General features: G+C 39.3%; 1 protein-coding gene across 6 annotated transcripts in view; it reads right to left on the bottom strand.

Annotated features, from left to right (window-relative positions):
- Positions 1 to 24,563, bottom strand: part of LOC115426787 (misshapen-like kinase 1) — a 114,616-nt gene that overhangs the window by 828 nt on the left and 89,225 nt on the right. For 5 of the 6 annotated variants that reach the window (XM_030145019.1, XM_030145020.1, XM_030145022.1 and 2 more), the window contains 3 exons: positions 15,715 to 15,874; positions 13,850 to 13,989; positions 10,131 to 11,270 (listed from right to left, as the gene is read on the bottom strand). In XM_030145019.1, coding sequence (XP_030000879.1) covers positions 11,187 to 11,270; positions 13,850 to 13,989; positions 15,715 to 15,874 — 384 coding nt within the window. In that variant the 3' untranslated portion in view covers positions 10,131 to 11,186. Of the gene's footprint in view, positions 1 to 10,130; positions 11,271 to 13,849; positions 13,990 to 15,714; positions 15,875 to 24,563 lie in introns of those variants that run through there. The other variant, XR_003936394.1, reaches the window with a different exon arrangement.

Here is a 24,563-nt window from a genome sequence, read left to right as displayed (position 1 = left end):
TGACGTGGGGTGCAAAAGGAGTGAGCAAGTCCATGAAAGCTACCACACTGGCAGCAGGCCATTTAGCATGGACCACATATTCACCATCACACCACTGGGACCATTTGACTTCGAGTCGAGTTCATGGCCTGCATGGATCAAAAGGTTTGAATGCTTCCGACTTACATCTGGATTAAAGGAAAAAGACGGCGCATATCAGGTGAACTCTCTCATTTATACTATGGGGGATAGAGAGGATGATATTCTCACATCACTGCGATTAGCTGATGATCAACAAAATAACTATGACCAAGTTAAACAGGCTTTTGGTCGACACTTTGTGGGAGTGCATAATGTAATATTTGAAAGAGCCAAGTTCAATAAACGGTGTCAGGAAGTCAGTGAATCTGTGGAGAACTTTATCACCTCAGTGCATAAGCTAGCTGAACATTGCAACTATGGCGTCCTGCATGAGGAAATGATCTGAGATAGGACTGTGGTCAGCATATGTGATGCTAAATTATCAGAAAAACTGCAACTCAACCCAAATCTCGATTTAGCTACGGCCATACTCCATGTGAGGCAACATGAGGATATGAAAAAGCAACAAGCTGTCCTGCGCTCAGTCAGTGCACCAGGGCAAATAGATGCAGTGTCTCATAACAGTAAGAGATCGGCATATAAGAAGAAGTCTGCGCAATCTGTTAGTCATTCTCAGTCTCAGCCTACATCAACCATGTCAAAGAAGTGTGGGAAGTGTGGCAAAACTCCAAAACACTCATGGAAGGAATGCCCAGCGAAAGATGTTGAATGCAGAAAATGTCAAAAGAAGGGGCATTTTGCAGCTGTGTGCAGATCAGCTCAAAAGTTAGAATCCACTGAAGGAGATGAGACTGCAGCTTATCTGGGAGCTACTGATCACCCACAGTCGTCAACATGGACTGAAATACTTACAATAAACGGTGGTCAGCTGTGCTTTAAAATGGACACTGGTGCATCTGTGACTGCTATTCCAGAATCAGTATACACAAAGGATAGGTATGGCCACACGCAGACCCCTGCTGGGCCCTGCCAACCAACCGCTGGATGTTAAAGGGCAAGTGCACGCTGTCATTCAGAGAGGGGATAGAAAGATCGAGGAGGAGGTGTTCATTGTGAAACATCTAACCACACCTTTATTGGGCCTCCCTTGCCATTCGCAGACTGCATATGATTCCCCAGCCCCATAGCATAGATGATGCAGAAGCGTTATTCAGATCAACTTACCCAGACGTTTTTAAAGTGCTAGGTAAACTAAAAGGAGAATATATAATCAAACCAAAAGAAAATGCCACTCCCTATGCAATCTCAGCCCCCAGACGAGTAGCAATTCCCCTCCGCACCAAAGTTAAAGAAGAATTAGACTGGATGGAGAACATGGGGGTTATAGCCCGTGTGGAGGAGCCAACTGAATGGTGTGTCAGCATGGTTCCTATTGTAAAACCATCAGGGAAAATGAGGATCTGTGTGGATTTAACCCATCTCAATGAGAGTGTCATCAGAGAGAGACACATCTTACCAGCAGTGGATGAAACACTCGCTAAGCTGGAAGGTGCCAGAATTTTCACTAAGTTAGATGCCACATCAGGATTCTGGTAGGTTCCACTCCATAAAGACTCGATACTGTTGACCACGTTCATCACACCAGAGGGCCAATACTACTTCAACGACTACCCTTTGGTATATCATCAGCTCCCGAACACTTCCAAAAGAGGATCTCTCAGCTAGTTGATGGCATGGATGGAGTCCTGTGTCATGCAGATGATGTCCTCATAATAGGAAGGGACAGAGCAGAACATGATGACAGGCTGAACAGAGTGCTATTGAAATTCAGAGAGGCTGGGCTCACCCTGAATGAAAAATGCCAGTTTGCTCTGACAGAGATCTGTTTTCTGGGCCGTGTCATAAATGGTCAAGGCATCAGAGCAGACCCAGATAAAATAAAAGTGATCATGGAAATGCCTGAGCCAAAGGATGTAGCAGATGTCTGCCGTTTCATGGGCATGGTGAACTTCGTGGGAAAATTCTCGCCACGCTTACCTGACCTGACAAAGCCCATCCATGACCTATTGAAGTCAGAGAACAGCTGGATATGGGGAGCGCCCCAACATAAATCTTTCTTGGAGACAAAGAAAGAGCTGGGATCAGAAACTGAGTTAGTCCAGTACAGTTCACATCATGAAACTATGTTATCTGCTGATGCCTCGTCCTGTGGGATAAAAGGGGTCTTGACACAAAAACAGCAGGGTGGTGAGTGGAGACTTCATTTCCAGAAGTCTGACTAAAGCCGAATATAGATATGCACAAATAGAGAAGGAGGCTTTAGCAGTAACTTAGGCCTGTGAGCGCCTGCGAGGGTTCTTAAGTGGACTGGACTTTACCATAAAAACGGATCACAAGCCACTCATAACACTCCTGAAGTCCAGACCACTGGACGACCTCCCGCCTAGGATCATCAGGTTCAGACTCAGGCTGCTCAGGTTCAATTTTGATATCATTCACATCTCAGGCAAAAACCTAATAACAGCTGACGCCCTGTCCAGAGCACCTCTTCTGGCCACAGCCACAGAAGCAGAACAAGACCTGGAAAAAGAGTGCAAAGCTTACCTGGACAGCATAATTGAAAGCCTGCCAGCCACCCCAACAAAGCTGGAACAGATTAAGGCAGCACAAACCTCAGACAACACATGCAAACGTCTCAGTCGTTATATTGTAAGGGCTGGCCTGAACACAGACGAGATGTGCATGAGCTACTGCTACCTTACTGGCCCGAAAGGTCATTCCTGCATGATGGAGGACAACTGCTTATGAAGGGTGTGAGACTCATTATTCCTGAAAGTATGAGACCTGATATCTTGCAGAAGCTGCACCAGGGGCACCAAGGTATTAATAAATGCCTAGCTAGAGCAAGAGAGTCAGTATGGTGGCCAGGCATCACATCTGCTGTAAAAGAAATGTGTGAAAGATGTGAAGTCTGTACCCGTGAAGCTCAAATACCAGTGGAGCCTCTGCTCATGACAGATCTACCAAGCAGACCATGGCAGAAGGTGGCAGCAGATCTATTCAAATGGCAGAATGGAAATTATCTAGTCATGATAGACTACTTTTCACATTATATTGAAGTTTGTAACCTACCTGGAAATACATCAGCAAAACAGACTATTGCAAGATGTAAAGCGGTGTTTGCTAGGTTTGGATGCCCAGAGGTGCTGGTCACTGACAATGGGCCTCAATTCTCCTGTCATGAATTTGCTCAGTTTGCCCAAGATTATGACTTTGTTCATGTGACAAGCAGCCTCCGTTATCCATGCAGCAATGGAGAGGCAGAACGGGCTGTTAGAACGGTGAAGTCTCTGTTAACGAAAGACGGGGATTTCCACAAAGCCCTGTTGGCTTACAGGGCCACTCCACTGTATGGGAGCTCCCCAGCTCAACTGTTGATGGGGAGGAGAATCAGGACACCAGTACCAGTGTCAGCGGAGCAGTTACAACCACAGTGGCCTAATCTAGACAGATTCAGAGAAAGAGACATGGAGTTGAAACGGCAATAACGACAAACATTCAACCAGAGACACCGCACTCAGATCCTGCCACCTCTCCAGCCTGGTCAGCAGGTGTGGATCAAACCCACACACACAGCTGGGACTATCGTGGGACCAGCACCAACACCACGTTCATATGAGGTGGAGATCCAGGGGGGTGGACGGCTCCGACGTAATTGTTCACACCTCAGGGTAATACCAGTGCAACCACCACCACAGGACAAGATAACTAGTGACGTGGCAACAACTAGGTGAGGGAGACTGTCAAAGGCTCCTGATGGACTGGACTTACGAACAATGGACATGTGAAGTTCACAACATGGACACTAGTAAAACCTACGGTGAAAATGAAAAGATAGTTACTGACAAGATAAGTTACTCTTGAGAGGATAAACGCGTTTTGTTAGTTCATGTAATCATACTTAACTTTGAAAAGTTTTGAAGATATTCATAAAGTTATGTTATGAATGAATAAATGAAATGCTTAACGAGCAATACTGTTGAATTCATGTTAGTTACTTAAAGGTTCTGCTTAACAGTTAAACTCTCATCCAAAAGGGGGAGATGTAATGGCTGGTTATGGCCATGAGGGGGCATGACGAAATAAAAGATTGTTAATGTGAAAATGGTAGAAAGGTTAATAAAGTTATCTGGGAAGCATCCTGTAAGTCGTGTCCTTGAATACAGATTATAGGGAATGATACAGTAATGTTATGGGGCTTATGACATGACCCCCTTTAAATAACACATATACCACTATTAGGTTAGGTTGCTGTGAGGCGACGGTGCTTGCAATACTTATGAGTGTTATGAACATTGTCTGACTTAATCAGTTCTCTGATTAAAAATAAGCTTTGATGTCTGTCATGTCAAGCCTTGATTGACAGGTCTGACTCGCACGCCGAGGCTGACTTTTGGAGTTTCAATTTATTGATAAAACACATTTTTTTCTTGACATTGCTTTGACAATTTTTTCTAGCCTCGACTGTTGTAGCAGTAAACAGGTTCTGATGACATGTCTGTAAAGTTAGTTTGTAACACACTTCTTGAAGCAGTAGCTCAGTACTAATGCTTAATAATACTAATACTTAAGGTTGTCCCTAATGTGGATCAGGCACAAACATTGCGTTGACAGTAGAAAAGTCAGTAATAACGCAGATGGTATGGAAATTCATGAAGTATTTTTATAACTTTTGATCGGGGGAGACCCCTAACTTCTCTTTTCTCTTACAGATATGGGGATACAGACACACTAGAATTGGCCTAAAGATGGACTAGATTAAAGGTTTTTGATCAGTTAGTGTGTTGAAATGAAATAACTCACAGTCACACAATGAAACTCAACATCTTTATTGTTGCCTCACTGTCTTTAACATGGAAACACAAGTTAGTGTGTGTTCATATCAAAACATCAAGAAGTACAGTATACAACACGTTGGTCAAACAGAGGTCCAGTGCAAACATAAAACAGTAACAAAGAGGAATCACCTTTATAATGGTACAGGATAGAAATACAGTATATTCTTAACATAAAGGATCTATCTAGAGAATATTTGGTCTCTTATAATCTCAGTTTCTCTCCACAAAGAGTTTCTATGACTTATTCCTATCAGCCTATTCCTGCTCTAAAACTGGTGATACTGAGCAGGATGATTCATTTTGCAAATAGATAGTGATGGTAAAAATATGGATATTTAAAGCTAAAAATGCTGTTGTTCTAATGACTGTCACATCTATTTCACATCCTCGCCTCATCTTCTTTCATAAGATCGCATTCAGTGGCCACTTTTTGAAAGTCTTTTGTCTCCATCAGCCCCTTTTGACAATAATGGTTTCACTTTTAAACTACTCTAAATGTCTGACAATGAACTGACAAAAAGGGATTTAAAGTAACATCCATGGTCCTTCTATAACTCAAACTGAGCACCTGCTCTCCCCCCACATCACGTCACACCCTCCCAAACACACATCTACATAGTTCATCCATGTCCTTTTACAGCCTGTACATGTTGTAAAACCCTGCCATCTATCTGTAAATATCAGACTTTGTGCAAATAACTTCATACTGATTTGTATATTTATGCATCATCCTTCACCCTGCTTCACATAACAGCAACAATATAAGAGAGAAAAAATTATTCTGTATAATCAGTTTACACCTTACAGCTACATTCACTGGAATAAACTGGTCACAGTGTCCTTTGGTGTGAGTGAGGGTGGAATGAAGGAGTAATCGAGAGTGAGAGATGTCAGAATGCAAACAAAAAAAAGAAAGAAAAATTACACTTGCAAGCAATAATACTTGGGTCTGCACTGCTGCAGTTCAAAACCAAAGCCATTTGAAGTGAAGCCATGTGTTCAGAACTTGTCATACTTGTCAAGTGGGTCAAGATGAACATCCATGGATTAGCTTGAAAAAAGTAGGTTTTGCATATTTTGGTAAATTTTATGCATAAAATTACTGGCTAAAATGGGTGTGACCGATATCAGCAGATTAAGTTAACATAAGCAACATGTTGGAAAAGATAACAAATGCAACTGTGTGAAGTACTGTTTGTAACAGGATATAGATAAAAGAATATTGTCATTTTTATCACCCAGCAACTCATAAATCTATACTCAACATCCCAGGGTAAAACTTCATGTTCTAAGTAAAATAAGAGGGTTTCATATATTTTGAAAATTTGTTATTAGTGGATATTGGTGTGGCCTGTATGCAGCTGAAAGAACACACAGACATAATGCATCTGAATGTGTGATGCACACTTTATATTGAACACAACATTCATGTTTATTCTAGTGCCCCCTTGTGTTTGGGAACCGTTAGTGCTTATCTTCTGTTAACATGTAATTTTTATACCATTTTAACTTTTGTGCCCGTGATTAGTTATTATTACTATCAGAAACATAATGATAGTGTCAGCTAAAGATTAGGAAAAACAATAAAGTTCTAAAGCCACTGGAGCTTGGACATCTAAAAAGGTTATAATATGGAACAGAGTTGAGCACAAGAGGCAGAGAGACTGAAAGGCAGCAGTCAAATGAGCACAGCAGACCAACTAAAAGAACAGGGGTTTGTGGGAGAATGAGACATGAGTCACAGAGAGCAGAAAACAGAATTATTGCAGCATCATCTGAACCAGTGGAAGATGTAGGCGGAGGGGCATTGATCTCTCTCCCTTATTAGCGATAAAGTTATAGTCCAATGTTCGACATCAGGGAAGGAGGTTGGTTTTCAGCACCCAACAAAAGCATCTTTGTTGTGTCTGAAAACTGGAGCCTGGTCTGATTTCTCTGTTGTTTGTGGAGGCAGGATGAAGGATCACACAGATACAACTCTGAGAACGTATTGGTAAAAACCAAACATCTTTGAAAAATAGACAATAGGTCCATAACTCTTCATATAAAAATGCACAGAGAATAAAGTTTTTAACTTTACAAACCTAACATTTTTTCTTTGCACTGAACCCATCAATTGCAGTATAAGATTGCCAGTTTATCTGAAACAACATGGCTCCATTATTCATTATGATACTCTGGTCAAATTTGACCAAATCCTAATGATTTTGATGTTCTGCTATAATGGCATAAAAATAAGGTCAATGTTATTTATAAACACCATGGCTTTCAAAAACAGACACATACGCCCAAAGTGGAAAAAGGCAAGCATTAAACCAAATTGAGCTAAATTCCTTTCTATTGATGCATGTCAAGGCCAAACTGTACAGTCTTGGTGCTAACTTAGGATGCTGCTGTAGCTCAGGACCAGCTTAAATCTGGTCCTCTGCACTACCTGAACACTAGTGACCAAGGTCTTGTTCGGGAACCTGGCCACATATGCCATCTGATAGATAGATGACTGGACCAAATATGAGCCCAGAGCTATCACGGAGATGCACAGATAACAACACAATTCAACCATAACACATGTAGTGGGATATTAACTCAAAAGGGATGAAAAGTGATAATAAATGAAGTCAAAAAATTTAAGTTAACTCGAAATCCACACCTACATTAGCCCCACGTTCAAACCTAAGCTTGTTCTATGAACAGTGAAACTGTTTCTGTTAGTTTGCAAACAAATGTTACAGTCATACATTGTACCCATTTTAGCTAGCTATGTGGTCCCACGTCCTTGTAAAAATACTGTGTACTTTTCTAGTTGAAGCAAACATGACCAAGTCAAGTTTTGGTGGCAAATTAGCAACAAAACACCAGAGCTCATCATCCATTTAAAAATATTCTCACAGAACCAGCTGCAATATTTCTATTAAGTTTATAATAATAACTAAAACTCAAAGTATCATTGAATATGAAATATTTGGCACAATTTCTGATAGCCTTGGAGTTCCAGAGTAAATACATTATAATCAGGAAACACAAGGTATGCACTTGGAACTAAATCTGTTTACATGAAGAAGCTTCTGCCAAGTTAGAAATGAACAATTACAGTATTCACATTTCAAGGTTAAACCAATTTTTCTTCACTTAAACTTGACTGTTGTTATCAGTCAAACTATGAACAGAACATTCAATAGCAAGCCCTCATGAGATCTAGGGGTGCAACGGTACAGGTAGCCTACGGTTTGGTCCATACCTTCGTTCTTGGGCCACGGTTTCGGTTCGGTTTCGGTACGTGTTTTGAGTGTAAAGAGAACAGTTTTTTTTCTCCCAAAATTACATTTTTATTTTGCTTGTCAGCAAACTGAATTTCACAGTAGGAACAAATTATATCACTGTACTGAATAAAATAACACTTTCTGTACTGAACAATAGAACCCTTTCTTATTCCTTAACTACTTGTCTACAGTTGTATAAAACAGGCATGTGCACACATAGGGCCTAAAGGGAGGTTTTTTTTTTTAAAATAAATTCCTGTTCTGCATAGGGATATAAAAGAAAACAGTGGTATAAAAATGCCACGGTATGCATTTCCTTATAATAGCATGTCACAGTACTGTTTGTGTCAGAATCCTGCAGTGGGTTGGGTACACCGGGTTGCGGGTATGGGCACGGGTAGAATTAAATGAAATGCAAGCGGGTAGCAGGTAAGGAAGTGAAAAAATAAAAGATTCATGGATGAAAATAATTTGCAGGACATTTAATGATGATGATCATCTAATTTCACCGTGGCTGATCCACAGCTGGTTTGTTTTATTTTGAAGTGAGCTTCACATCTGTTTACATCCAGCCACAGACGTCACTGAGCAGCACATATTAGAGATTTAATGATGGCGTGTGATTTAGCGAAATATTTTTAGCCTTAAAAGTGAGTTACTGTGTAGACAATGTGTTTAATTACAGGTCGGGTTGTGAGTCTAATGTACGTGAATACGGGTGGGTGTAAGTTTGCAGGCAGACAATATTGTCTCTGACCGCTGTCTCTCACTGAGGGGTGGGGCTTCCCCATGCTGCATGTTCACATGCAAAATCAATTGCAAAACCGAAAACCCGCGGTCCATAAGGGCGGATTGTCCCGTGCAGGGCGGACCGAACGATACACGGTTTTCCTGAGTACTGTTGCATCCCTAATGGAATCTGCATTATATGTTCATATATGACTTCAATGAATCAAGAATTATGTCATACACACTGAAAGAAGCCAATATTTTGAAGTCTTAGTCTATGATTTCTTGCTGTGGAAATGATAGAAATTATCATTATGACATTTCAATATTTATACAATGAATGAGGGCATTTTCACTTTTTAGTCAAGCATAATCCATCACGCCAGCAAAATTGTCCAACCATGGTGACCCATCTACAAACAGGCAAAACCTGTCATCTAGTGTAAATAATACCCATCTAAAGCTGAAGGCTAGCAGTAATCTCCTCGTTTCCTACTACAGGAATGGCTCTAAATTGGACCGTAAAAATGACCTGAAAGCTGAATATATTCAAAAAACATGTACAGGGGGATGTTGTGCAAAAAGCCTCATGCACATATGTTAAGAGAATATCAAGCACAAATAAAATTCACCTGTCAAATCCATGTCTCAGCTCAGACTGGGAAATGAACAAAAGCTTTCAAAGCTCCAGTCCCTTTCACTACACTGAACTACCTGAAAATCATAGATATGACATGAAAAGACTCTGGTTTGGGATGGAATTTCACATTCAAAAGCCTGTAATTCTGTACAAAGATATAAAGATCCTTTATAAAATATAGAAAACAGTGCATTTAATGAGACTATTTACACCGTAAGCTGTACAATACAGAAAAGCAGACCCAGCCAATTCATGTTGAGGAGTAATTTCCGAAGTATTTGTGTACACCCTTTTTGTTGTACATGATAAATGTTCAGGTCCCCATAATGGAGAAATGAGAAATGTATGACAAGGTCCACATCTGGCATGGGGTGAAAGCTTCAGTTGGTGGAGTTATGCTAATATTGGGTTGGTAAAAACTATTAACAGTAATGTAAATTCTGACATTGGCCATTATTATTTTATATGTATATATATATATATATATATATATATATATATATATATATATATATGTGTGTGTGTGTATATATATATATATATATATATGTGTGTGTGTGTATATATATATATATATATATATATATATATATATATATAAATAAATAAAATAAGTTGTGGACGGACTATGTATTTACATCCACTTTAACCTCCAGACAAACCTCCCAACATCCACCAGGTAAGTGGTGATGCATGTAAGGGTTACATTTGAGCTCTGTTTGAACTCATGTGTCCCTGCACTTCTGTTATCATAACCCCAGTCCCAGACCAGAAGTGAATCCTATAGTCATAAGAACTTTTCCTTAGAGTCAGGGTTTCATGAAAACAGTTAAAGTTAAAAGGTGTCTAAGATCCCCTAAAAGAAACAACACTTCTGTCAATTACATAATATTTGATAGTGCATATTTTATAATGTAATACTGTTTTGGCATCATTTGCGTTCATATAAATGTTTCAAATTCCCTGGGGATTTCTTCCGATTTTTGTTGCTCACTCCTTTTCGGACAAATGGTACTTATAGAGATGAGTCAGATGATGACTGAACACCAGAGGAAACATCCCACACCTATGTATTGAGCTTGTGGAATAATAATCCAGATGCAACGAGCTGACTTCACAAGATCCAAAAAGTGAAGTCGAACGGGCTAAAGCCGCTAAGTGATCTGGGAGAGCTGACATGAGAAACAGACCCAGTTGTTTCACACAGAATTTGACCTTGTGCTACTTAAAAATCAATGCACAGTCAATGAACAGTTGGGCGAGTTTTCCAAGTGGAATTAGATGAAATTCCGCCACTCAGCCTGAATCCCACTGGCAGAGACCAGTCCAGGTGTTAAATTTAGTGTGCTTTGACACTGAAACTCGCTGAATGTCAGTTCCTGCAGCTGAAGATGCTGTGCGGTGCTCTCTGTTTCAGGGCTGGATTCAAGCATATCTGCTGCCGCTGGACTTATGATCAACTCATGTGTGGCTCCAAACAGATTTACAGATAAAAAAACGATTCCTAAGACTTATGGATCCAGGGATATTCAGTTGATTGATAAAGGTCAAGGGCAGAACACCAGTCAGCACATATATAATTATCCAGAGTGGTGAGGGCAGACAGCGCCAGGAGATCCAGAAAAACAGCTCCAGCTGTTACCAGCTGAACAGCGAGTTCTGTCCCAGAGTCATGAAGTAAATCTGACTACTGCCACCCGACTGCACTGAAGCAAAGAACACCTGAAACAACACAGGAAGGCAGGGTAAGGGGGAACACATTAGAAATACATTTGGAGATTAACATTATTTATTTACTTTTTAATTTTTTTGTATTTTATTCATAGATATTCTCTATATTCAGAAATGACAGGAAAAAGTATATCATCATAAAGCATCATTCATTGTACAGTACAGTACAGTATTTCGTCAAATAGTGACTGCAGGCTGGCGTACCAGGCCTTTATTACAGAGTGGGGTCCGACTGTGGCATGGGCGTTATTGATGTGCCACAAAAACGCCCCAGTGGATGTTCCTGATAGCTTTTCATCAACCAATCAAAAAGAGTTTTGTGCAGCATCCTGGGAAAAATGTCACATCTGCTTACTGCTTCTGCTTGTCCTCGGTACAAGTACATGGTAAAAGCGCCAGGTTGCAGCAGGTTATGTCTGTAAGTATAATTTATTTGTATAGTTTGGATTGTAAACTGATCTATGTTACATCACTGATAAACCATCATCATAACACAATGTAGTGTTATGTTATTCATCGTGACTACAAAAACAATGGCTAGCAAGTTGGTTAGTAATGATGTTACGGCTAATGTTAGTTATCAACAGGTCATGCTAGCTGTACTTTTAAGTTTAGCTAGACTTAACTGAAGTACAGATTCAACTGTGTTAAGGTGAGGATGGGGCAAACAAAGTGTGAGGGTGGAGTAGAGTGGTGATGTAAGTGTGTCAGGTTAATGGGTGGTGGACATCAGTGTGTGAAAGGTTGGGGTCATTGGTTATTCTTAGTATTTATTGTGTGTATAGATTTATAGATTTGTGTATAGAGCCTATAGAGACAGTTCTGCTTTCTCTGCTGATCTGACATGTCTATTTGACATGTAGAACTACATACTGCACAACCCATTTTTAACTGCTATGGAGTCTCCCTGTCATTATTGTAGTTGTATCGTAGTATTATTTTAGCCATGGCTAAACTAACCATGCAACCGACTGCGACATTTGGTAGCTGGCTTTGCTACTTAATCTTAGTTTAAACTTCTTTTACTGTTTATGGTTGGCTATCTTTGTGTCAATGATAACATCAACGTAGAACTACAACCCTTATTTTGAAGTATTTGTTAGACCGGATGGTCACAATGATAGCTCAGAAGGAGAAGAAGAAGGGGGGGTTCTCACGTATGACTGTTTGTCTGAGATATTGATACAAATTACATAATAACCCAGAATAAAAAAGTTTTTATCATGGTGTGATTATGTTTTTACATTTCTTAAAGTGGACATTACGTTTAACTGCCAAATATATAATATAACAGGCATCAGGAGGGTCTAATTTTCTTCTTGGTTTGTACATGATGGTTGACCTTTATTACTCCATCTGCCATCATTAGCCACCTGGATTAATCCGGTATTATGGTAAAATAGAGTAAGAGCACTTAAATACAAAGATGAGATGTGAGATGTGCTAGTAAATTCAAGTCTCTGGATACTTTGGCTCAAATCACTTTTAAATCCCACTGAGAAGGAAAAAGAAGTCCTGTTTTTAACTTCAGAGTTCAGTGACATGTATTCAGAATGTACGTAGAGAGTAATAAGAAACATTTAGGGCCGTAACAACCCAACTACTTTTAAAGCTTTAACGAAGTGTTATGTAAAAAAAGCTGTAGGGTGTTGTTACATAATGAAGTGCAAATGTATTACATTTGTTCACAATACAATGTTTTTACAGAGTGTGTTTTCACAAGACCTGGTTAATTAAAGAGTGCTTGATTAAATAATGCCATTAATTGTATTTATAATAACAATGGATTGGATTTCCTCAGTGCATTTTAAGGCACAGCTGCTCTGGAGTAGGTGCTGCCATTCCACACCAAACATATGCATTCATACATCAGTATGACTGACACTGGAAGAAAGGTGGGTGAAGCGGAGGACACATGACTAAGACAGAACAGGATTTGAACCACCAACCCTTTGGTTATTAGACGAGCTGCTCTACCTCCTGAGCCACGGCCGCCCTGTTTTATCAATATTTGCTGTGAGAGTACATTTAAAATTGATTTCAGACCGAAACTGAATCTGACCTGAAGTTAATATTGCTTATTGTTGCCTATCAGTATTTTTATTTAGTAGATTGATGCTCCTCTGACTATTTAATATAATATGTGTGTTGTATTATGTGTGTCGTGTGTGCATCATATTTGTGTGAATAATTTCTGGTGGACAATGTGAGATAAACTGTAACCCTTGTGCTGGATAACCTAGTATAAGACATTTTTTGGTACAAAGGAAAGTGGATTAATTAACCATTGTTGCAAGGTCTTCGTTGGAGCTTTGTGGATGAAAAATATAAAAACACACAATGTGTTTAAGTTTGCAGTTTACACCCTGCTTATATTTCAGTTTAATGGGAGATGAGTGAATCGGTGAATAGACATGAACTTTAAAGGCCATTGTCTGTATTATATAATATGTCTGTACACTCAGACTAAGACATATACTAATTACTGCTCTAACCTTAAGGGTTTAACACAGTCTTTAAGTGAAACCTCTGCACATTAAAGGTCTGTGAACCTAAACTGGAAATCCTACCTTGTCATTCCTTTCACACAGGAACTTGAGTTTTTGGGCTTTTTTATGCATGAACACCCCCTCCAGGTTTCCTGTGTTGGCTGACCTCAGTTCTATGGCCTTCTCTCCCCAACCCATCACCTGGTTGGACTGAAGGTAGGCTGGAGACAACAACACAAAAGACACACAGATCAGGACATGGGAACTGAATACCACTACACAATGAAATCAGGTAGAATAATTCTGCCAACCAGTCAAATTAGATTTTACATCCATATCTGTCATGTAATATGTGTAATGAGGATTATGAGGGCATTAAAGCGTGTCTTAAAGTTGTCACTGTACTGTATAGTGAACCCAAAGCCAGCGGAGAGTGGGAGAAGACCACTCACCACACACCCATTATGACCTCTAAACAATGATAAACAATGAAACGCTCCTTCCTCTGTGTAGCAGTACAATGATTTATAGGTATAGAAAACACAATTGACCAAGGTCTGACCAACACTCTTAACACCTCCCAGGACTTTTCCATCCTTAGAACTGGAGACTTTCACTTTTCTTAAATCTTCACGTGTGCAGCCTGTTGCATTAGACTCAGTGGAGCCAGAGGCCACAGTAGTGACCTGCTGATACCAAACTGAACACAGCTGACTGATGCTAATGTTTCCTCAAAATCAAGACACCAACAGACAATGCAGAAAAACCATCATTGGAGTAACGTTTGCTAAAAATTTAGATTAACTATCTACATTTGACCTTAAATGCTTAATTACAACATCCATTCATTCATTTTCTGAACCTGCTTTATCCTCACTAGGGTCACCAGGTCGCTTGGAGCCTATCCCAGCTACATAGGGGTGAAGGTGGGGTTCACTACCTCTATTATAAGACTGAATATTATAATAACTGATGAATATTTTTAATGAACAATTATTTTAATAAATACCATGGGTAAGATAAGTGGTGAAAAAATTTTCGTTTTCTACAACTGACATGACATGTCTGATTCCAGTGAGTTTCCAGTTAGAAAGATGTCTGCATTTACAGAGTGGTTTTACAAATAGGTATGTTACTTTTTACACAAAGTTGACCTCTGGCATTGTGGATATAAAGCATTTCATCATTTTATTCTATTACATATCTGTCTGAGATTTTGTCATAATTACAGTATGAATTCCTGAGTTATGGTGAAAAACAATGTTTATGAGGTCTAAGTGGCATTTGACCTTTGACCACCAAATTCTAATGAGTAAAATGTAGAGCATATGTATGTGTGCATGTGTGTAGTAATTGCATATATTCCTGACAGACACACACACACGCGCGCACACACACACGGGCCATTTTATTTTTAGTCCACCCTGTCCCAAATCTGTCCTCACAGAATCTAGTTCAGTCAAAGTTCTCAGTGCTCAGAGGACCTGCTGGTCTAGAATCAGTCATCAGATGAACAGTAAGAGCAGTTAGTTAACATCAAGTGCGTCTTTACTCTTCACTTTTAACTGCCCAAAGTGGATGTCATAGTGATATGGCAATTTCATCATGACAGAAATGTAATTATTAATAATGATTGCAATAAATTGACTGAAACTTAAATTTTGGTCCTGAGTGGTTTTTTAAACTCTTAAGTTAACATGACAAACACAGTGTAGGGGTAGATTAAATCAACTATAAAGACAAAACGTTTGTTCAGCATCAAAATATGCACAAGTAAAACTGACACAAAAAACAAAACATTGAGACATTTTGTGGGTATTTTAGCACATAATGTAAAATAAAAATGCACCCAACCTTTCAATAATAATCTTAATTATTTTATTGCTCCTATCTATGTCAGTCTTTCTTTTCTATCTGTACTCTATGTTGTGTGTGAGGATTTTTACCGACAGATGCAGGCATTTCCCCCCACTGTAGCACTGTGTCCTTAGTGATGCGTCCATATGTATCAATGTAAACGCCCTCGTCCTCGTAGCAAACCAGGACCTCTGTTCCTGCACTGTTTGGTAAAATGATGATGGCGTGAGGGTGGATGGAACCTTGGATCTGCAAAAGATGCACACAATACTTTGTTACATCCGTTATACAATTATAAGGAGTACGGCACATACAGCTCTGCGGCATGTGCAAAACAAAGTAAAGCAAGTGCCTACTGCTCAAAAGATACACAAAATGAACAATGCTATATACAAGAGTAAATGACCACAAAGACACGCTGCAAAATGTAGTTGTCGTCTGACAGCCTACTGATGTGTGATCTTTACAAGTCGCATAGGCATTGATCTAATCTGAACACAAACTGACATCTTTGAGGCATATATACAGATAGTGATGTGTCTCCCCTGTCTTTAAAGTTGGGTCTAAACAGGACTACAAGTCTGCAATCTAGCAATTCTTGTGAAAAGTGATGTATTAGGTGACAATTCATGTCATTCATATATTTGCAAAAGGAAAAGAAATGCAAATTCTTGCAGCTTATTTTTTCATTTAGTGTGTAGAGAGAAAAAGCAATATAGTCTTTTCAAACTACGACAAATTATTAAACTACTTTTTAGTTGTGCCTTTTTTTTTTTTTTAAAACAGCATGCATAAAATACATTTCAGTCACTCCTAAAACAAAAAAGTGACCTGAGAAGTTAAATAATAAACCATCTGTTTATCCTATAATTCACTACAGTTCAACAACTCATTTCAATAAAAAGACATTCCGTACAGTTGAGTCATTTGCTGGTGTGGTTCCTCTGATCTGGTCCAGAAACTTACACCAGTTTGATTTATTCAAAGCGGTTAAACCGACATTATGGTATGTTGTATGAAATGAAATAGTGTCCTTCCTCAACAGTATGACCCCACCAGGGTCATGGTGCTAACTCCAACTCATTCTGCATCAGTAATAAACAACATGACAATATGATGAACACAATATTATACTGTTACCTGTTCAATACATTATATTGTTATAAAAGGTATTGTTATAAAAACTGGTGTCTGATAAACTGTGTGTAATTTACTGCTGATTAGGTTAGAGGTGCATTACCACTATCTTGCTGATGAACTCAAGTTGTTATAATATAGTCACTCTCATGTCTTCCATTGCAAACCTCTGCCGAGTGGGGCTTTCCCTCTCTCTCGCTCTCTCTCTCTCCAGGAAGGTGCAGTGACAGAGATTGGCACACCTGCTATCCATCAACAAGTGGCGTACGTTTACGGGTTTGGTTCCCTAGTGAATTAAGATTAAGATCTCGACAAGTGATCAAGACATTGATATCCTTTTAATCCTGTTCTGTGTTTCCCCTCTCTTCAGACAGAGTCTCCTGTGCCGCCACCATTGTCCTGGATCCCTCTACTTCATCTCATCCACATCCCAGTCCATTCTCAAGCTCAGCTGCTCCATCCCCATCTCCAGCCTGCACAGCTTCCACAATTCTGGCCTGATTTCAATAAACTGTGTAAACCACCATGCATGCTTTTCTGAGAACCAACAAAACATGAAGACATTCCTTTAAACAAATAAAAGAAGAACACAGACATTGGTCCAGAATTTCAGGAATGGTCCATCATACACAATTTGCTTTCTAAATACTGCAAAAGTATTCCACTACTCACCAACACTGCTAACCTCAAACTACCCCGCCCCCCAAAGAAAAAAAGTAAATAAATTGGCAAAATTTTTAATTGCAAATATAAAACAACAAACCCACAAAAAAGCTACATGTGGAGTACTGATGTAACCAACCAGCAGCAGCAGCATTTACCTATTGACGTGCATTCAGAATCAGTTTTTAACAGGTGAGCAACAGTAACTACTCATGTGAAAGAAGTCTGTTGATGCACTGTAAGATATCCTTTCAGCATCTATCCTCTGTATGAACTGGAAACCAACAATCTAAACAGCCTGCGTCAAAACCAAAACACCAAAACAAATACGTCCTGTAACCATCTATGTGGATGGAATCCACTCATCTACACCAAGAAAGAATAAAGTGTGAGTGATACATTACCAGAGTGTGAGCCACCACAATCCTAAGCATGAGCACAGGCATCCACAGTCGCAATGCAATCTTTATCCTCTGCCTTGGAATAAGCATTGTTTCATAATCTCAAGCAACAACAGCAGATGCTCCTGTGTGTGTGTGTGTGTGTGTTTCTTTAAGTGGGTGAGTGGGGGTTTGTGTTTTGGTAAATGACTTTTAATGACTGATGTGGAAATGAGAAATGCTTTTGTTGTCAGGGAAAAATGTTTTCATGGTGATGCAGGTGGGTGTGTGGAGGATGAAAGGGAGCGTGTGTGTTAAAATGAGTGCGTGGTAGAATGAAAGAGAGAAGCCCATAAGTGTGTCTTGAAGAATACTCAAGGAAAGTGCAGCGTGAGCATGTCTAGGTATCAGTGAGTGGGTTTAAAGAACTCTGTTACTCTGTGTGTGTGTGTGTGTGTGTGTGTGTGTGAGAGAGAGAGAGAGAAAACAAGAGAGCTAAAAACTTAAGCATGAAATAGATAAATCAAAAAGAGCAAATAAAAAGAACATGGAGGTTGTAGCGCTGAAAATAATATCGCAGCAGCAGCAGCAGTAGCAGCAGCAGGAGTCTAAGGCACCAGTGTAGTAGGCAGCTGTGTGCAGCATTGCTTAATATACCAGAGGAACGGCGAGGGGAAAAAAACACACTCTCTACAGGCGTAAGAACAGGTCAGGACACAGCCATACACACTGAGTTAATGATCGCCTGAGAAGGAGGACAGGAGTGTTGTATTTTTAGAGCTCAGTCCTTGCTGCAAGTCTGACGCTCACTTTAACTCCCTGCTGCATACAGAAAGTAGCACATACTAAGTGTGAGCCGATGACTTATAGGAAAAATACATGAATGACAGAAAAGTAAGGAGGAAAAGAAAAGACTGAGAGCCAGAGAAACAGTTGAACAAACATTTGTTTTTTTCATTTTCACAGCTTTCTAAATTCTAGATGCTTTGTCACTGAATATGTCTAATATTTTTGTGATTCGTTGTGACATTAAATTAACAATGGAACCAAAGAGAGCAACACCCCCCCACCAAAAAAAACCCAAAAAAAAAAAAAAAAAAAAAAAAAACAGGTAGAAGCTAAAGAAAATTTAGTGTATTAGTGTTATTGTGATAGCGGAATTTTAGACTTTTATAGAACAATCTGAAAAGTTACAAAATTTAATACAGTTTTCAATACAATAGGGAAATGCTGACAGAAGAACATAGAGGACATAAAATTACAGATTTATTCAAAAAATATTTACTTTTTTCCCCTTAGCTTAATAGAAGTGGAAGAGCCAGAGGAGATGTCTGGAGAGAGAAGTCTCTGCCCTGGATAAGGGGAAGAAGATGGATGGCTGGATAGAGCTTAATAGCAATGATACCTTTATAAATTTCTTGAATTTGAAATAAAAACAACCCGAGTGCTCTACTTTTAAAAAAAATGAGTTAACAGGCTGCTCTTAGCTTCAAAAAAAAAAAAAAAAAAAAAAAAAAAAAAAAAAGTCATCTAGCGTCAACTAATGACCAGCTCCCACCACAAAAGAGACTCCCAATACAAACACATTAGCGCAGGGCCATGCATTTTACATACTGAACCTCTAACTGATTTTAGAAATTACGTGAAGGTAATACCATGATGCTACATACAACAGTTTCCAACATTAACTTGCTTTTGATCACAGTGATCTGAAACTGAGATTAGCTGTGTAATAACAACATGACAACACACTTACTATCAGTTTACTGGGAAGTTTAATGCTACAATGAGTGATAGAGACTTATTGAAATTTGTTTGTGCAACAACATTTTTAGTTACCACCTTTTGTTAGCGCTCCTCTGTGGCATTGATCACATCACATTGTACTTGTTAGTATCCTTTACCTTGTTTTAGAAAGTACTTGCAAACACCATTCCTGTGAAAGCACAGATGCTACCATTCTACAACTTCAGCTCACATTCATAATCAAAGTGTGTTGAACAATCCATACTTCATAACACTAGCATCTTTGTCTCACATATGAATGGTGAATGGATTATCAATATTATTGTCTATCAATTATATTTCTTGTCTCTTACAGCTATAAAAAAAAGTGAAAGAGAATGACCAGGATGTCAGCTAGCTGAGGCTAGATTTTAGACAACTTCATATATAAGTCTAGAAAAGAGGAAGAAAATCTGGAGAATAAAGTGCCAAAACCAGAGGAAGATTGTTTGATGCTCCAGCCGCCCACTCAACCCCATAATTATATTCAGTATTTTAATAGCCTGATATTCTCCAACGTTCAACCCACTAAACAAATAAGTTATCATTTTGGCACTGCTACTGTAACAGGTTAAAGAGGTTAAAACACTTGGAATTACCATGGCAGCTCTCTAGTTCTTGCTAAAAACATACTTCCGAGGTTTTGTCAGAGTGTGAATGTGAACATGACTCACCAGAGGCTACAGCCAGAGTTACATGCCCACATATAGCGGGGGAGAATGGAAAAAATATAACTGCTCTGTCTCTAATTGTACCAGCAGTGGGTGATTTGGTCAAATTTAACACTAATTCATTCGCAGAAGCTGAACAGACATGCAGCAGTGATTGTAACTTTTCTGCTCTGGATCTTACAGAGAAAGTTTAGCCTTGTAATACAGTCATCATATTAATCAAATGAACTCTGTATGTTTCTGTCATTCAGTGAAAGCATCCATTGTGTCATATTTAGAACTTGCAGATCAAGTCCAAACCGACACTGGAGAAGACATGAAGCCAGCAGCAGTTCCTTATACTACACTGATGGCATGATATTTAGCAGCTCTGCTAATAGGTCCTCTGGGAGTCTCTGCTCTCCATGTTGGAGCTATTAATAAAAATAGGAGTCTAACAGCAGTCTTATACATGTGTAGGAATCTACATACTGTATATATCTACATTATGGCCTCACTCAGTTGGTGTGACAGCAGAAGATGCACTGGGTTCATGATGCACAAAAGCTGACATCCTTCTGTACTAGTCAACATTTGTTTAGTAGTTGAGTATGCAAATTTACTGTACTGTACTTTGCTTTACTGTACTCTGTACGATATAACTTCACTGTGAGAAATGACCTTTCTTAACAGTTAAGAGGGAGACATGCTGTCTCACACAGTGGACCTGCATTCAGGAATCAAAGGGGCTGTGACGCAGTGCAGAGTATAGTGTGACGCAGGGCTGCTCGATTATAGAAAAAAAAAAAAATCACGATTATTTTAGCAATAATTGAAATCACGATTATTAAAAACGATTATTTGTTAACCTTAAAGTTGTTTATTTTTTTCTTGCAAAACAATGTAAAATATACTCCTTAAACATAAATAAAGCTTTTAACCACTAAAATAAAGTATGTTCACTTTTGTACGAAACAAAAAAATCTTTGAATGCAAATAAGTGTACTGTAAATTCAAGTATGTTTCCTTTTGTAAACAAATAGTGCACTGTAATTAAACTGCTATAGACTTGCCATAGAACTGTAGCAATTAAAAAACAAAAACAAAAAAAAAAAACCCAAAAACTCACGTAAAGTGGAAATTATAAATTTAAGTATGTTCAATGTAGTATGAAACATAGTAAACTCAGTGGCGTGCTGTAAGGTTTCAGTTAAGGCCTTCTGTATACATCAGCCATCTAGAATACGCACGTTAGGGTTATACAGGTTAGGGCAGTGGTTCTTAACCTTGTTGGAGGTACTGAACCCCACCAGTTTCATATGCACATTCACCGAACCCTTCTTTATTAAAAAATAAAATGTGATTTTTTTCAAATTCAAGACACAGGTATATGTTTTACTGGTGCACAAAATGAACCGTGCATTAACATCACTGTGTTCAAAGAACAAAACCAATACAGTGCATGAACTCACAAATTGCATACCTTTTCACAAAGACATGACCTTTTTTGATACTACCACACTGAAATGGTTTTAATTTTTAACCGTATGTATTCCAATCATGAACTTATTGTATTTATGCTATTTATCATTTTTAACATTTTAACACACACCCATCACCTAATTTCCGTCAGGCTACAATAATAATGAATATTTACTGCAAATCAGTGTGACTGACGGCTTTAGCATAATACGATTTCTCCATCCACGATGGTGCGTCGGTCGTCGCATGATTGTAACTGACCAGTGCGGTGACCGAAAAATGTAAACAAACGCTACATATGGCTGTCTCCGTGGTTAACAGGAAGTACCAAAAGTCATAACAACGATGTGGAAAATACTCAAATAATTCGTCAGACGAGTGGAAGAGATTATAAACACTTCCGGATTGTGTTGTAGTGCTATAAGCAACAACAATACACCGCGTATATTGGATGTCAATGAGAGAAAGAGTCTCTGAAGCCGTTTGTTTATATACACGGACCTAGCCCCCCACACACACACCCAACTAATGAGTCGAGTGTGTGTCTTGACATCCGCCGAACCCCTGAGACTGACTCACCGAACCCCTAGGGTTCGATCGAACCCAGGTTAAGAACCACCTGGTTAGGGTTAGGTTAATACGGGAGTTGCAGCGTAAAGAGATTCGGAGACTGAAGATTGCATTGCGGACGAAGTTGTAGACGGAGTTGTCTTTATGTGTTTTAGTTTTTCATAAGATTATGATAAAGGTTGCGGTGGTTAAACTTTAGATGGTTACAAAGGTTCGTTGTGTTACCGGTCGGTGCGGACACAACTACGAAACACTTTTTGCACGTGATGTGTTTTTGCTCTTCGTCTTCTACATCAAACCCAAAGTGATTCCATACAATTGAATTTGACTTGCCTTTTTTGTTTACCAAGCACTTCTGCTGTGATTCTCCTGCCGTTTTTCCAGGCCGCTAGGTACAACTTTCCTCTGTGGGTGGACCTGCCGGCTAGCTGGCAGCTGTAGCTTAGAGGGGGGCGGGGCAGAGCAGCTCATGGGAGCTTGCGTGCGTGTGAATTAAAACGACTCAAAATTAATAATCGTTTTTTCTCGATTACATAATTTTTGTAATCGTTGCGTGTAATAATCGAAATCGTAATTGAATTTCGCTTAATTGCACAGCCCTAGTGTGACGTATTACTTGCTAATCGGAAATACCCCAAGCATAGCGGTGTTGCTAACCTCTCCAGAGTTGAGTCATTGTTCCACAAATGTTAGTATGGACAGAGTATTCCACCCAAAGCGACAACAGCTCACGGACCTTGGTGTCTCCCTAGTTTGACATCTTTCTGGTCGTGTTGATATGTTTGTCTACTGCACGCGGCCCACGCTAATTTTTAAATTCCCCCAGTGTGGGGGTCGCACACGCAATACATCATCAAATCGTCACACCTTGATTGCGGAACAAGAGGTGTTTCTTTTACATAGCGTTCTGGAATCATGATTCCACCTTTATCACAGCTCTGTTACTACCTCCAGAGGCGTTACAGAGCTGTGACAGAGGTGGGACCAAATCATCCCACTATTTCGTTTACACAGACGTTGTTCTGGAATAAAGGCGGAATATTTCCATAACAGAAGTGCTTTGTAAAAGGGGCTAATGTCAAATTAAGCTGTAATAGAGTTACATGGTGTAAAAGAGTGCATTGTGGTATTTTGTAACTTAACACCCCATTTTCATTGCTAAGAACATTTCCAAGAACCAACTTCCCAAAAACAAATGAGAAAAAACAACAATAATCATATGACAAGGCATTTTTAGGCTTACAGAATGGCTCAATTTCTCGTTAAGTACATAAATAGGCATATATACTCCCAACTGTATATTAGAATCTAATCTTGGAATGTTGGAAAAAGTGGAAGAAAAGTTCTTGGCTCTGTCCTATCCTTCCACCAAAAACAGTCAAAATCAAGGCAGCGGAGGGTTTGATAACCTGACATGTACTCTTTTGTTTTGAACCAGGCTCCAGAAAACTCTGGATTTCCCATAATGCAACTGGTTACCTACTTTGATTAGGCCCCCTCTAGCTGAAAAATGCTCCATCTCCATAAATCTACTTTGTATTGAAGTTTGTGAGATAACTTCAATCTAACATGATCAGGGTTATTCTGTCTGATTTCACAAAATTCTTCCACAGCCACAGAGGACCTTTTAACCTGATAAACAACAAAACACTAAACCAAAATGTATTTAAAACCTATGAAGCAATGAATCAACCATCACTGGATCAACTTTGAAGAATTTTAATGTACATTTAAAGACTATACAAGAAACAAAAACAGCTACAGTCTGAATAGGAATGAGAATATGAGTCACTACATTCTGTGTCAGGTCTACCTGCCCACGTACCGATGGAGACAGAAGGAAATGGAGAGAGAAGGGGATGATGGTTATACAAAGAAAGAAATTTAGAGAAAATGAGTACATGAACAACATCATGATGGATGATAAAGGAGGAGGAGGAGAAGAGATGAGAGACGAAAGTGTTTGACAGCTGTAAAGCGAGTGGTGAGGCGAATGAGAGACGAGGAACACAAGCAGAAACAACAGGGAGGAGAGAGTGACATCTGTACACTGTGAGTGGGAGGAGGAAGAGGAGGAGAAGTGCATCCTGGGGGACTGATGGGTGTGAGATGATATGGTGGAACAGAGAGGAAAGTGGATGGATAGGAAGCACAAGTCGAAGCCACTGAAAGAGCTCTCAATTAAAAATACAGCAACAGCAACAATAAAAATGAGTACACTTCAAACAGCAAAATGCTAAACACGATAAATGTTCCATAAAATAGAGTTTA

The sequence above is a fragment of the Sphaeramia orbicularis genome, chromosome 10 (assembly GCF_902148855.1).
Source record: "Sphaeramia orbicularis chromosome 10, fSphaOr1.1, whole genome shotgun sequence".
Taxonomy (NCBI): Eukaryota; Metazoa; Chordata; class Actinopteri; order Kurtiformes; family Apogonidae; genus Sphaeramia; species Sphaeramia orbicularis.
The sequence above is the reverse complement of the archived record's forward strand: the minus strand, read 5'-3'. Positions and strand labels throughout refer to the sequence as shown.